This window comes from Enhydra lutris, unplaced genomic scaffold, assembly GCF_002288905.1.
Source record: "Enhydra lutris kenyoni isolate GAN:26980312 unplaced genomic scaffold, ASM228890v2 scaffoldscaffold7, whole genome shotgun sequence".
Taxonomy (NCBI): Eukaryota; Metazoa; Chordata; class Mammalia; order Carnivora; family Mustelidae; genus Enhydra; species Enhydra lutris.
Genome location: NW_019154091.1, coordinates 22,162,593 through 22,178,964, shown reverse-complemented (window position 1 = coordinate 22,178,964; position 16,372 = coordinate 22,162,593). Strand labels below are relative to the sequence as shown.

Below are 16,372 nucleotides of genomic sequence, written 5' to 3'. Positions count from 1 at the left end.
CTGTGATAATAAGTGGAAAGTTATTTATACTATTTATTTATATTTATATAATATTTATATATAACATATATTTATTTATATTTTATATATTATAAATATAATATATATAAAATATATGTTATATTTATATTATAGTTTTATAATACTATTTATAATACTATTAATTTCTATTATTTGAGGAAGAGAGTCAATACATCTATATGTAAAAAGTCAGAACTGGTTTCACACGATAAATTATATCAACAATTTTAAACTGCACACGTTTTCTACATTTTAAAATCTTTGAAATCAGAACATGGCTTATAAACTGATGGTGTATCACAGTTTAACTGGTAGCACTTTTCCTTTAAGTGGCATGTAATTGTTTAAAAATTAGTAACAGCTGAGATTTGATAAACTCCTCTATCCAAAGTCATAGATAATAGGTCTGCCCTGAACAGAAAGAACATATCTCATTTGCACATGTGAATTTTATTATCTTGTTATGAATTCAGGTTACCTTTTCCTGATAAATGCTATCACCTCTACATTTCAATTCAATAGAATCATTAATATATAAAAATCTGTTCTTGGTTTTACAAGGTTTTGGTTAACTATTATGAGCAAGAGAAATGGAATGGAGATTAGACTTAAGGTTCTCTAAAAGGTGAATAATTTTGAGCTAGATGACAATTTCTAGGGTCTTCTTTGTTCTTCTTTTATCTAAAGCAGGGATCAGAGAGAAGATGCAGAAATATCTAATCAAATAAATTTCTGGTGAGTTTCATCAGCCTCTGCTGTTAATAATGACATAGTTAATACTAACATAATTTAGGAAGCTTAAAACTTAAAAAGTTATCACTGTTTTAAGGATTTAAGAAAAAAATTTTTTTTAGTGACTTACTATGACTACTGAACTAGAAGTAAAGGCTTTGACAAAGAAAGCTGGTAACAGTTATTAGGTCATCTAAACATCTATAGATTTTTATTATTTAAGTAATTCTAACTCACAAAATCTGTAAATACTTAAGCAACACAGAATAAAAATAAGAAAAAAGTCAGTAAAAATGTAAAACATACCTAGAAACGGAATCCGTCTAGAAAAGAAAAAGAGGTATATTAAATTTTTATACTCTTATTAAAGTAACTTAACTGATGAAATAAATTTAACATTTATACTATTTTCACACTATTAAACTAACTTATCTATTTATTATATATGTTTTAACTTTAATGTGATTGTTCAGAAGTTCTAGAACAGAGTCACTATATATTTTTCACACACAATAACCATATAAATACATTTCACTATTTATGATCATCGTTTACAAATTCCTATAAATGCCACCATACAATATTTTTAATGGGAAGGGAAAAAAAAAAGGCTAAGACATATATCTCTTACTTCTACCTACCCAGGAGAAAGTAATATGTTTATTTATATTAAGAAATGTCAAGTTTACTATGTGATACCACAAAGCAACTATTTTTCTGTTTTTGAGGCAATAACATGAGAGGCAAACAACTGAATACCTAAGGTATTTTATGTACAATACTATACACATAATTACATTTAAAATTTACTTTCTAGAAATCCAGCTATAAATTCCGTCAAAGTTTAGCAATTGGAGACAGGAAATTAGGACTTAATTTTCTCAAGCAAATGGTATACTTTATCACTGTTTCATAACTCTTCTTATCCAAATGGTGAAATTATTAGAGTAAAAGATTCTTAGCTCAGGACAAAGCAGGTGTGTTTTCTTTGGGGGGGGGGGGGGTGTGGGGTGTGGTCATGTTGAGCTCTCTCCCTTTCTGTTAAAGTTCTTGCTTGGGGCACCTGGGTGGCTCAGTGAATTAAGCCTCTGCTTTCAGCTCAGGTCATGATCCCAGGGTCCTGGAGGGGGGGTCTGCTTCACCCTCCCCCTCTACCTGCTTCTGATCTCTCTCTCTCTCTCTCTCTCTGTCAAATAAATAAAATCTTAAAAAAAAAAAAAAAAAAAAAAAGCTCTTGCTCAAACTACACTTTTCTATAAGGCAACTATTCAAAAATGGTTCGTTAAATTTCTGAATTAGGTATTTGTTATTTTTCCATTACATTTATCTTTGAATGCACTGTAAAATTATTGGGTTCCTTTGGAATTGTTTAAAATCTAATTTGGACTAAAAATGCCTTACTTGGTTGCAAAACCAATTTTAATTTTGTACTTACTTCCTAGTTTTTGATGTAATGCTTTATTTCATTGATTTGTTCATTAGTTTTATGACAATAACAATTTTGAGTTAAATTTCAGCTTTCAAGAGATTCAAATTCAAATACTGCTAAGAGAATAGACTTTGAAAGTTCTTATCACAGGAGGAAAAATATAACTATGTGTGGGAATGGATATTAACTAGACTTATTGTGGTGATAATTTTCCAATATATACAAATAATGAATCACTACGTTGAACACCTAAAACTAATACAATAATGTATGTCAATTATATCTCAATGAAAAAAAAAACAGAACCAAAAAAACCAAGAGATATTACTCAAATTTAGAAAAATATCCATGTATGAAGTAAAATGTGTACATATCAAATGGAAACATCGCCATTCATCTCACAACTTGCACTCTGGTTCACTGATTTAAATTAAAAAACAAACAAACAAACAAAACTCCAAGCAGTCACAGAAATCACTCAAATTCCATTTCTTTGTCTTTAAAAATCATGGTGCTATCATTGTTATTTGTTACATTTTTGAGACTGTAATAAAAACACATGACATAAAAGTTACCATCTAAACTTTAGAAGTACAGCTCAATAGCGTTAACATATTCACATTGTTGTGCAACACAGCTCTAAAATATTTTTATCTTGCAAAACAAACTCTATACACATTGAACAACTCCCCATATTCTTCTACCCACCCCTAGAAACAATTCTACTTTCTAAGAGTTTGAATAGATACCTCATGTAAATGGAATCATACATTATGTCTATTTCATGACTAGCCTATTTCATTTAGCATATGTCCTTATTTCATATAGCAATGTTCTTGCTCCCTGTATTTCAAAATTATTTTTTCAAAGTAAAAATATACTTAATTACAGAACCATAAGCTTATCTAAAAGTACCACAGCCTAAAAATTTCCTCTATAACTACCCTGCCTCCAACCCTCTAGATAACTACTGTTACCTTTTTTATATTCATATCCATGTATGAATTTCTGATTTGTACTGTTAATCTCTGTAAAGGATGAATTTGTTACAGTTCCAAAACCTTATATAAAAATACTATTTCAATAGTGATCATACCAAATCTGAGCATTACTAGCCCTTGCCAATTTTACTTTTTTATATTAATTGTCATGTCTTCAGTTATTAGTAAGATTAAATGCATTTTCAAGCTTATTGGCCACTTATATTTCTTCTTTTGTAAAATTTTAAGTTCCATGTATTCTGTCTCTCTTTTCCTAGATTTTTTTCATAGTACAAATACTAAACTTTTAAGTATGATACATGCCAAGATTATTCACTTTTAACTGAGCAAATGTGTCTCACTTTAAAAAGGGTACCATTTCTGTCATATTTTAGTTTTATATGTTTAAATAATTAAATCTGTTAATCTTTTCTTTTTCTTGCCTTGGTGTCATACTTAAATCCTTTTATTTTTTTCTTTTAAAGATTTTATTTATTTATTTGACAGACAGAGATCACAAGTAGGCAGAGAGGCAGGCAGAGAGAGAGGGGGAAGCAGGCTCCCTACTGAGCAGAGAGCCCCATACAGGGCTCTATCCCAGGACACTGAGATCATGACCTGAGCAGATGGCAGAGGCTTAAGCTACTGCACCACCCAGGCACCCCTTAAATTCTTGATTACTAATATCCTTTGCATGGTAAAAGTTTTATTATACAATAACTTAATGAAAGCAAATCACAAGAGCCAAATCAACAGAAGTCCTATTTTTAGAAATAATGTTCTAACACATAATTCTAATAACAACGAATGTTATGATAAAGTCATGAAATTTTCTGTGATAAAGTTTAATCTTAATTTCTTTTAATTTATATTCTGAAGGTAGACAGCCTGAGTTTCACATGCAATTCTGAATTTGGAGGAACTTTTTGAAATTTACAATTTGCTTATCTTTGAAGCAAAAAAGTACATGACCCAATGCCATTTTTTAATGTGGTTAACTTGGATTCTATAACCTGAATGGAAGTTCTATTATCAAACACACTTCTGAGGTGATGACATTATTTACTTCAGAAAATGCACAGAAGAATTTTGCTAATACTTTTACAAGGAAAAGCAGGGGCTGATGCTCCAAGTTTTTTTTTTTTTTTTTTTTAAGATGTTATTTATTTATTTGATAAGGAGAGACACAGAGAGAGAGGGAACACAAGCAGACAGAGTAGGAGAGGGAGAAGCGGGCTTCTTGCTGAGCAGGGAGCCCAATGCGGGGCTCAATCCCAGGACCAGCTGAAGGCAGATGCTTATCAACTGAGCCACCCAGGCGCCCCACTCCCCCCTTTAAAGATTTTATTTATTTATTCATCAGAGAGAGAGAGGGTGAGTGAGCAGGCACACAAGCAGCGGGAGCAGAAGAGAGAGAGAGAAGCAGGCTCCTCACTGAGCCATAAGCCCTGTGAGGGACTCGATCCCAACACCCTGGGATCATGACCTGAGCTGGAGACAGATGCTTAACTGACTGAGCCACCCAGGCATCCCCGATACCACAAGCTTTTAAAAAGAGAGTGGCATATCTAATGGCCAGAAGCACTTTTCTAGTTTACTGTAAAGACTTGTTAACTTCCATTCTTCCTTTTCCTCACAGTGTACCAGTCAACTGGTTTATGTGAGATGGTATACAGCCCACATTAGTAGTAAAATGGCTGCACTATCCTAGTTGTGGACCTTGCCTAGTCCAAGCCAATTATTATAAATCCCAGCCCGGTGAGGTATACCTGCTTGAGGATGAAGCTGACATAGAGGGTTGTGTAATACAACTGGAGCATAACAAATTTTTTGTTCAATTTGGTTTCAGTTGGGTTTTCTGTTACTTGTAACTGAATGCTAGCACAAAAACAAGAGCTAAATAATCCTCTATTTAAAATGAACAAACCTATTTAAACTGTTTGGAACTAAGAAAATGTTTCTCCCTAGAAACAATTTTCTACTCAGTCTTAATGTATCTCATATATAACTTTAACAGGAAAATTTAAACACAAGAAGCAGTATGCTTCAAAATCACAACTCGGAAGTCAGAAAACCTTTTCCCTTCTATCCCAGCCTGGTGGGATGTGAGGTCTGTGTGATAAGGCAGTGAGAAGTGCCAACTAGGAATGGTTTACTAACCCATTCCCTCTTGTTTACCTATTATTTTTCCCTTGAAAGATGGGAATTCACAGGATACCACTGGGAAAGGAAGACAACGGTCAGGTTTACAGAATATAATAAACACAAGACATAGGGGGAACTGGGGGATGCTAACAACTGAGAGGCAAAGGGTTTAAAGGTGATAAAACTTTACCCTGCAAATAATTTACCCTTGGAAGTAATTAATTCTTCATTATCTGTCTGGGTACCTATTATAAAATAAAAGTACCTTTCAGGACCAAATAGGAAACTTTCTTTTCAACTTTGAAGATTAATTTATATATAATAAACTATTCACTTAGGGTATGCAGTTTGATAAGTTTGACAGCTGTATATATCCAGAAAATCACCATTATAATCAAGATCCAGAATATTTCCATTGTCTCTAAAATATTCTTTGTGTCCCTTCCAGTCCATTTACCCCTGACCCCAGAGAAGCACTGTCTATCCCCAGCATGGAGGTACAGTGTGCAGTAACTGTCTTGCATGAATAAATATAAACACAAGCAAATAGCAATCCTTAAAAAATATGAATACTTCTAAACACAAATGCTTTTTACCTGAGTTTCTTTCTTATTGGATCCTTCTTCTGTATCTGATTGTTGCTCTTGTTCATTTTCATCGCTCTAAAATACATTTTCAATTTACTTTAGAAAAGTAAAAATAAATATCAAACACTTGATACTTAAATTTTTTAAGGCTTCTCTAATTTTTTAAAAAAGATTTATTTGAGAGAGAGCATGCAAGCAAGAGGTGGGGGGTATGTGGTGGGGATGGGAGAGGCAGAGAGAAGCTCAAGCAGACTCCCTGCTGAGCTGGAAGCCTGATGTGGGGTTCCATCTCATGACCCTGAGATCAGGTCTCTGTGGAAATCAAGAGTCAGCTGCTTAACCAACTGAGCCACCCAGATGCCCCAGGGCTTTTCTAATTTGAAACAACCCTTGAGAAAATCTACGAGGAAACAAATCAAAAGGAAAACTAATCTTTAAGTGGGAATTTTTCTATCCTATTTTGAAGAAGCCTTATTTTTTCTGCATGACACAATCTAAGCAGGTTAACATGCATGGTGAAAAAAGATCTACCTAAAAACATGATTTAGGAAACACATTCACAGTGGGGGTGAGGAAACTGGAGGCTTAGCAGAAGGTATTACATTTTATACTGTAATGATACTGCATATGCTTTAATAGTTAAAATGTACTATTTAGACACTCCACTATAATGGGGCAGCAAAAATAGGAAATTCATTATATTAAGTAAGAAAAGTTGGGATTCCATAAGCTTGTCAAGATTTATGCAGAAGTCCTATTATATTTAGGTAGTTTATCAACATCTGGAAATTTCTTGGGAGTTTACAGCACACTAAATAGAAATCAGGCAAAATCAGTGGTGCTGTTGTTAGTTTTATTAATATAAATGTTAATATAAAAATATGAATTCCACGCCATGAAATGATTGTTTTTAAAAACTGCAGTTTCATGGGAAAACATAGAAACTGGAAATTTAAAAAGTGGGGAGGTTCACAGGTCTTAAAAGTAGTAATCAAAAAAAAAGGGGGGGAGCCTACTAATACAAGAGATTAAAAAGCTGCCTAACTACATAATACCCTTTCTTTGACAGAGCTCTTGGTTCTTTTTGTATGTATTTGAAGCAGATATCAAGCTTCAAATGTGGCTAAGATGGGGAAAGAAGACCTGTCCTCTGATGGCTAATTAGAACATAATTTGATGCAGGCTCAAATTAAAAAGATGAGTACTGTCAATTTGAATCCCAGGAAAAATCCTTACAATGGAAAGTTAAGGGTATTCCAGAAAGTGAAGTTCTGAAGGGAGAGCTGGTCTGAATAAAACTGGGGAAAAATAAATACTGTTTAATAAACACAGCTTTGACTATGAATTTCCTAATACAACGACTTATTAAAAAGATAATTTTAAGTAATAAGAGTAACTACGTTAGGGTGCTAATTAAGACTGTAAGGTTTTGTTTCTATTACTAAAATGGTAATGAGCAATCAATTAAAATAAACCGGATATCATACACTTCTTGATGAACAAAGATACCTTGCCAAAAGAATTTTTGAACCACGATGGGATCAGTTCTCTACCTGGTAGTTACCAGTTGGTAAAATGGCAGTTACCGATTTATAGGAAATATAAAAAAACACATTAATGTGTTAAACAACATTTCTGGGATATGATAACCCAAGTTCATTCAAAAAAACTGTAAGGAAAAAAATGAGATGGAAGGAGAAACTGATTAAAAGAGGCATTAAAGATGTACTATTCATAATGCATAACCCCTACTATATTCCAATCAAACCAGCAAAGTATAAAACTACAACAAACCACTTATGGCATATATAAGTCGAAAGGATATGAAAACTGGATATTAAATATTAAGGATTTACAGTTAACTTACTTAACAAATGTGATCACAGTATTGTGATCATTTGCTGGATGGTATACATACTGTTATTACTTTTATTAAAAATATTAATTCTGGTAATTTTTAAAAAGAAATCCTTTCCTCTTAAAAGTACATATTAAAATTTTTAGATGAAATGATATTCTATAGATTTTCTTTAAATAATATGGGATTGGGGAAGTGTAGGGATATCTGGGGTGGGGTCATTATACTTCTCTGTTACTTTTGTACATTTGAATTTTCTATATTAAAAATTAAAAGAAAAATGGGAAAAAAAAAACAAAACAAACCCAAGAGGCTGGAAAAACCCAAACAGATTATGTTTGTCCTTCCACAGTAATATGTTCTATTGAAACAGCATAAATTTCGTGTTAACTGTGCTACACTATAGTTTTTCTTTCTCCTGTATATGAATAGCAATGTTAGGCATATATACAATCAGGGATAAGGAAAAAAAATAAAATTTTGTATGAGTGTTACAATTTGATAAGCCAAAGCACTACTTCTAGCAAACATCACTTGAGATGTAACTAATTGTTACGTATATTATATAATCATATTCATGAAAATGGAATGTAAAGCATCTTAAGGAGTTCTAGGTAGATGGTGAGGTAGGAGGATCCTGAGCTTACCTCCCTCCATGGACACATTGAGGCAACAGCTACATATAATGTAAAAACTCACTCTGAAAACAACCTGAAAATTAGCAGAACAGATCTTCCATTGCTAAAAAAACATACAGAAGCCCCATGGAGAAGGGCAGGATGGGGCAGAGAAGCAGTTGAGTACCAAAGCTCTCATATGGCAACCCACAAATGAGAGGATTATCATAGGTACAGAACTCCTCCTTGAGGAGCAAGGTGCATCATGCCTCACCCTGGGCAACCCCTACTCTGGGGACCTGCATGGGGAAGATGAATCCCTCTAACACCTGGCTTTGAAAATAAGAAGGGATTAACTCCAGTAACTTTGAAAATGAATGGGGCTTAACTCTGAAAGAGTCAGAAGACTACAGGAAACAGATATTCCACTTTCAAAGGGCCACAGTACTATGTCATTTGGATAGAGACCCTGTGCTGAAGCAGCAGTTTGAAAAGCACCTGGGTTATACATGAAGATTTTCACTTACTAATTTGAGGGCATGTGCTTGAGGGTCTGGGATCTGCAGGGGCTCTCTCTAGGGAAGAAGGTACTAGTTAGCACCATTACCAACCCCCTTCTGCCTAGTTGGCCAGACACAAGGGCCAGTTCTGACACCCTCTATCTACCTTGCTAGCACTGCTTACCCCACCCCAGCTTTCCCTGGGGATGCTCCCTGCTCAATCCACTCACACTGGCAGGCCCCCCTTCAAAGTGGCTCCTGCTCTGCAACACCTAGTGGGCAGCCCTGGGGTGGGGGTCCTGGAACACTTTCAAAACTACTCCTGTCCTGGGGACGGGGAGAGCCCATCCCACCCACCAGCCTACCCACAGCAGCTACAGTCAGGCTTCTCAGTCAGCTGCACTGGGAACCAGCACTGCTCAGCAGTGCAACTGTAGTAGGCACAGCTGATCACTGTAGCCAGCTGGGCTGAGGGCCAGCCCACCCACTAGTGCCCCCAGATCAAGGCCTAGTTACAAGAGGAAGGTACACACAGCTTACACAGGGGATCCCATCTCCCATGCTGGAGCGCCTGGTTCTGTTAATAGGGTGGGGGGGAAGGGTTGTGTTACAGGGCACCACAAAACCACAAGGCCACTACTTTCAAAACCAGGAGACATGGCTGACCCACATGATACAGAGAAACAAACACAAAACGAGGAAACAGACAACTATGTTCCAAATGAAAGAATAAGACAAAACCTCTGAAAAAGAACAAAACAAAATGGAAATAACCAATATACCTGGTATAGGTTCTAAGTCATGGTCATAAAGATGTTCACCAAACTTGAGAGAAGAATGGATGAACTAAGGGTGAATTTCAACAAGGAAAAAGAAAATATAAAAAAGAACCAATCAGAGCTGAAGAATACAGTAACGGAAATGAAAAATATATACTAGAGAAGCAGCAGATTAGAGAATACAAAAGAATGAATCTGCAATCTGGAAGACAGGGTAGTAGAAAGCATCCAAGCTGAACAAGAGAAAAAAAGAACTAAAAAGTGAGGATAGGTTAAGGGAATTTATGACAATACCAAGGATATTAACATTAACATTATAGACGTCTTAGAAGAAGAGAGAAAGAGGCAGAAAACTTATTTTAAGAAATAATAACTGAAAACTCGCCTAACCTGGGAAAGGGAACAGATACCCAGATCCAGGAAATACACAGATCACCAAACAATAGGAATCCAAGAGGTCCACACCAAGATATTTATTAATCAAAACATCAAAAATTAAAGATAAAGAGAATCTTAAAACCAACTACTTATGTACAAGGGAAACCCTATAAGGCTGTTAGCTTATTTTTCAACAGAAACTTTGCAGGCCAGAAGGGAATGGCAAGACATAAGACTGTCATGGAAAAAACCTACAACCTTCCGAAAAAAAACCCTACAACCAAGATTACCTAGAAAGGTTATCATTAAGAAGTGAAGAAGGATAAAGAGTTTCCCAGACAAAAAGTTAAAGGACTTCATCACCACTAAACCAGCCTTAGAAGAAATGTTAAAGAGACTTCCGTAAGTGGAAAAGGCAAGGCCAGAGCTAGAAATAAGAAAATTATAAAAGGAAAAAATTTCACTGGCTAGTATATGAAGCTTAAAAAACAACAACAAAAAAAACCCCAAAATCAATTATACCTACAGAAATTAAAGGATACACAAAATAAAAGTAGTGAAATATGTCACATACATAAAATGTAGAGGAGGGAGTAAAAATGAAGTATTTTTAGAATGTGTTCGAACTTAAGCGATGACTATTAAGACAGACCGCGGTATACATAGGATGTTATATACAAACCTCATGGTAACCACAAACCAAAACCTAAAATGGACACACGAAAAATAAAAAGGAAGGAATCCAAGCATACTACTAAAGTCATCAAATGACAAGAGAAGCAAGAGAAGAAAGGAACAGAGAAGAACAGAGAAGAACAGAGAAGAACTACGAAAACAGCCAGAAAACAATGAACAAAACTGAAGTACATACCTATCAGTAATTCCTGTAAATGTAAATGCTCCAATCAAAGAATACAGGATGACTACATGGCTTAAAAAAAGAAGACCCAACCATACGCTGCCCACGAGAAATTATTTCAGATCTAAAGACACAAACAGACTAAAAGTAAAGGGATGGAAAAAAAAATTCCAATGGAAGAAAAAAAAAGGTTGGGTAGCAATACTTGTATTAGACAAAACAGACTTTAAAACAAAGACTAAAAAGAGACAAAGAGGGCATTACATAATGTTAAAGAGATCAATCCAACAAGAGAATATAAGAATTTAAATATCAATATACCCAACATAGGAGCACCTAAAAATAAAAAGCAAGTATTAACAAACATAAAGGACAAAACTGAAATCATACAATAATAGTAGAGAACTTTTAATACCTTAACTTACATCAATGGAGAGATTATCCAGATAGAAAAATCAATAAGAAAACAGTGACTTTGAAAGTCACATTAGACCAGATAGACTTAACAGGTATGTATAGAACACTCTATCTAAAAACAAAATACATTCTTTTCAAGTGCGCATGGGACATTCTCAAGGACAGATCATGTTAGACCACAGAATAAACCTCAAAATATTTAAGACTGAAATCATATCAAGTATCTTTTCTGACCAAAATGGTATGAAACTAAAAATCAATTAGAAGAAAACTAGAAAAAACATGAACATGTGGCAGTAAACAACACACTACTAAATAAACAATGGGTCAACGAAGAAATCAAAGAGGAAATAAAAAAAATACCTGAACATAAATGAAAAGGAAACAATAGCTCAAAATCTTTGGGATGCAACAAAAATGCTTCTAAAAGGGAAGTTTACAGTGATACAGGCCTATCTCAAGAAACAAGAAAAATCTCAAGCAATCTAACCTTAAACCTCAAGGAATTAGAAAAATAGCAAAGCCCAAAGTTAGCAGAAAAAAAGGAAGTAATAAAGATCAGAGCAGAAATAAATGGAATATAGACTAAAAAACAAAAAACAAAAGATAGATGAAACTAAGAGCTGGTTCTTGAAAAGGTAAACAAAACTGACAAAACTTTATAGCCAGCTTCCTCAAGAAAAAGAGAGAACTGAAATAAATAAAAAATGAAAGAGAAGTTACAATGGACACCACAGGAGTACAAAGAATTAGAAGAATCTATTAAAAACAATGACATGCCAATGAATTAGAAGAAATGGATAAATTTCTAGAAACATATAATCTTCTAAGATTAAATCAGGGAGAAATAAAAAATCTGAACAGACCGATCACCAGTTAATGAAATTGAATCAGTACTTAAAAAATGCCCAGCAGAGAGTGAAGTCCAGAATCAGATGGCTTTACAGATGAGTTCTACCAAACATTTAAAGAAGTAATACCTATCTTTCTCAAACTTTTCCAAACAACAACAACAACAACAAAAAACAACAAAAAAACAAACCCAAAAAAACCAACAACAAACAGAAGAGGAAGGAATGCTTCCAAATTCATTCTGTAAGGCCAGTATTACCCTGACACCAAAATCAGACAGACACAAAAAAAGAAAATTACAGATCAGTATCACTGACCAACATACATGCAAAATCCTCACAAATATTAACAAAACAAATACAACAATACATTAAAAGGATTATTTACCACGATTCCATGGGACTAATCTCAGGGATCTAAAGGTACAATGTCTATAAATCAATCAATATGATGTAACACATTAACAAAATGAAGGATAAAAATATGATTGTCTCAATAAAGAAAAAGTATTTGACAAAATTCAATATCCTTTCATGATAAAAATTTTCAACAAAGTGGATTTAAAGGAAACATACCTCAATATAAAGAATGCCATAGATGATGAACCTATAGTTAACATACCCCACTGTGAAAAGCTGAAAGCTTTTTCTCTGAGATCAGAAAAAGGACAAGGATACTCACTCTTAATACTTTCATTCAACATAGTACTGGAAGTCCCACCCAATGTAATCAGACAAGAAAAAGAAATAAAAGTAATCCAAACTGGTAAGGAATAAGTAAAACTGTCTCTATTTACAATTGACATATATAGGGAAACCCTAAAGATTCCACCGAAAACTATTAGAACTAATAAATGAATTCAGTAAGTTGCAGGATACAAAATCAATACACAAAAATATATGTTGCATTTCTACATATTAATAACAAACTGAAAGAGAAATAGAAAAAAAAAATCCCATTTACAACTGCATCAAAAATAATAAAATACCTAGGAATAAATTTAACCCAAGAGGTGACAAGACTGTACTCTGAAATGGTAAGATATTGGGGTCAAAGAAACTGAAGATGATACAAATAAATAAAAAGATACACAATGCTCATGGACTAGAAAAATACTGTCAAAATGTCCACACTAAAGGCAATCTACAAATTCATGTAATCCCTATCAAAAAGCAATAGTATTTTTCACAGAATAAGAACAAATAATCCTAAAATTAATATGGAACCACAAATGACCCTGAAAAGCCAAGGCAATCTTGAGAAAGAATCTTAACAAATCCAGAGGTATCACAATCCAAGATTTCAAAGTATACTACACAAAGTGATAGTAATCAAAATACTATGGTACTGTCACAAAGAGACACAGATCAATAGAGCAGAAAAGACAGCCTTAAAATAACCCCATGCGGCACCTGAGTGGCTCAGTGGGTTAAAGACTCTGCCTTCAGCTCAGGTCATGATCCCAGGGTCCTGGGATCGAGCCCTACATCGGGCTCTCTGCTCAGTGGGGAGCCTGCTTCCTCCTCTCTCTGTCTCTGCCTGCCTCTTTGCCTACTTGTCTGTCAAATAAATAAATAAAATCTTTAAAAAAAAAAACAAAACCCATGCTTATATGGTTAATCTTCGACAAAGCAAAAGAATATATATAAGGAAAGATGTTCTCTTCAAAAAATGGTGCCGGAAAACCAGACAGCTACATGAAAAAGAATGAAACTGGACCATTTTAATACCATTCACAAAAATAAACTCAAAATGGATTAAAGACTATTTAAAAGAAACACAGGCAGTAAATTCTTGGATATCAGGCTTAAGCAGTATATTTTTGGATCTGTCCCCTCAGGCAAGGGAAAGGAACAGCAAAAATAAACAACTGGGACTTATCAAACTAAAAAGATTTTGTACAATGAAGGAAACCATCATTAGAATGAAAAGTCTAACCCACTGAATGAGAGAAGATACTTGAAAATAATATTATCTGGTAAGGAGTTAATATTAAAAAAATATAAAAACCTCACATAACTCAACACCACCACCATCACCACCAACAAAAAGGCAGATTAAAAAATAGAGAATTTAAAAAGACATTTTTCCAAAAAGACACAGATGGTTAATAAATACAGGGAAAGGTGCTCGACATCACTAATCATTAGGAAAATGCAAAAAAAAAAAACCCGATCCCACAACGAGACATTATCTCGCACCTGTCAGAATGGTTAGCATCAAAAAGATAAGAAATAACAAGTGTTGGCGCGAATATGGAGAAAAAGGAACCTTTGTGTACTGTTGGTGGGAATGCAAATTGGTGCAGCCGCTTTGGAAAACAATATGGAGCTTCCTCAAAAAATTAAAAAGAAATATCATATTATCCAGTAATTCCTGTACTGGGTAATTAACCTGAAGAAAACTAAAACACTAATCCTTAAAGACAGATTTTTCCCCATGTTCACTGCAGCATTATTTACAATAGCCAAGACAAAGAAGCAACCAAAGTATCCATCAAGAGATTAAATAAAGAAGATGTGAAAATATATACAACGGAGTATTAGCCATAAAAAATACGAAATCTTGCCTTTCACAACATGGACCTAGAGAGTATTATGCTACAGAAATAAGTCAAACAGAGAAAAACAAATACCACATGACTTTACTTTTATGTGGACTCTAAAAGCGCAAAAAATTAACAAACAAACAAACAAACAAACAGAAATAGACTCATAAATACAGAGAACGAACTGATTGCTTCAAGAGGGGATGGCGAGATAAGTTAAAAAGATGAAGGGGATTAGTTTAAACTTCCATTTATAAATTAAGTCAAGGTGATGAAAAGTACAGCATAGGGAATATAGTCACTAATACTGTCATACAGTATAATGAGAGAGATACTTATTGTAGTGGGCATTTTGTATGTAATTGCTGAAACACTATGTTGCATACTTGAAACTAATATACAATAATAGTATAAACATGTAAAGCACCTTTCTTTCAAAGAATGTTCAAAGTAAAGCCTGTTTATCCACTATACAGTTACATATATTTCCTGAGCTGTACCTATAAGCTATTATTTTTATTCCATAACTGGGACAGAACTCTTGATTTTCAGTAATACCAAAAATCTAAGTACTCATTAACTATCCTTATAAAGAAGAATCTTTCTGATTTAATAACTTGACTCAAAACACATAATGATGACTTAAAGAATATATAATCTGAGGTATATAAAAAATTATTAGTATGTACTTCTGGAAAGATTAAGTATACTATCAAGTAGTTATATGTTAACAGGTTCTCACATCTTGTGTCCAAAATGAAACTCCTGTAGATCTCCTTTTCTCTCTCGGTCTCCGTCGTTCTCGGATTGATTTAGGTTGTGATTTATCTTCTCCTTCTTTTTCCTCTTCTTTCTTTTCTCCTTCTGTTAAAGATTATAGTGAACCACATGGTAGCAATTTATCTTGACAGTATTTTGTAAGAAAAATATAATAACAATTCAAAGTCAACCTCCTTCATGAAGCCTTCTGAAATTCTCCAATCAGAATTATTTTTTTTGTCCCTCTCAGTGCTCCTATGGTTTAAACTTGGTTTACACATGTCTTTGTATCTCCCACTGGATCAGTTCTTGATCAAGAGAAGACTTTTAGGGGCGCCTGGGTGGCTCAGTGGGTTAAACCTCTGCCTTCAGCTCAGGTCATGATCCCAGGGTCCTGGATTGAGCCCCACATCGGGATCTCCGCTCAGTGGGGAGCCTGCTTCCCCACCCTCTCTCTCTAACTGCTTCTCTGCCTACTTGTGATCTCGGTTTTTCAAATAAATAAATGAACTCTTTAAAAAAAAAAAAAAAAGAAGAATTTTAATGATTTCATTTTCCTATTGCCTATTATAAAACTTCTGCCAAAAGGCACACTTAATAATATAATATATGCTGGACAGAAAATAATTGAATCCCTTGAAGAGAACAGGGCTTGAGTTATTAAGGTCTGAATGGGAGATAGTTACAGTTAACACTTCAAGGAAACCAGTTCTTTTTAAAAAAAAAAAAGAAAGAAAAGAAAAAAAAAAGATTTATTTATTTATTTATTTGACACAGAGAGAGAGAGAGAGAGAGAGAGAGAGAGAGAGAGAAAGAGAGAGGGGCAGGCAGAGGGGGAGGGGGAAGCAGGCTCCCCTGCTGGGCAGAGAGCCTGACGCAGGCCTCCATCCCAGGACCCTGAAATCATGACC

General features: G+C 34.3%; 1 protein-coding gene across 7 annotated transcripts in view; it reads right to left on the bottom strand.

The window, feature by feature from the left end:
• LOC111141992 (protein phosphatase 1 regulatory subunit 12A) overlaps positions 1 to 16,372 on the bottom strand; it is a 142,943-nt gene that overhangs the window by 14,093 nt on the left and 112,478 nt on the right. For 4 of the 7 annotated variants that reach the window (XM_022494911.1, XM_022494906.1, XM_022494910.1 and 1 more), the window contains 3 exons: positions 15,445 to 15,566; positions 5,904 to 5,969; positions 1,060 to 1,076 (listed from right to left, as the gene is read on the bottom strand). In XM_022494911.1, coding sequence (XP_022350619.1) covers positions 1,060 to 1,076; positions 5,904 to 5,969; positions 15,445 to 15,566 — 205 coding nt within the window. Of the gene's footprint in view, positions 1 to 1,059; positions 1,077 to 5,903; positions 5,970 to 8,896; positions 8,945 to 15,444; positions 15,567 to 16,372 lie in introns of all 7 variants that reach the window. The other 3 variants (XM_022494905.1, XM_022494907.1, XM_022494909.1) reach the window with 1 other exon arrangement.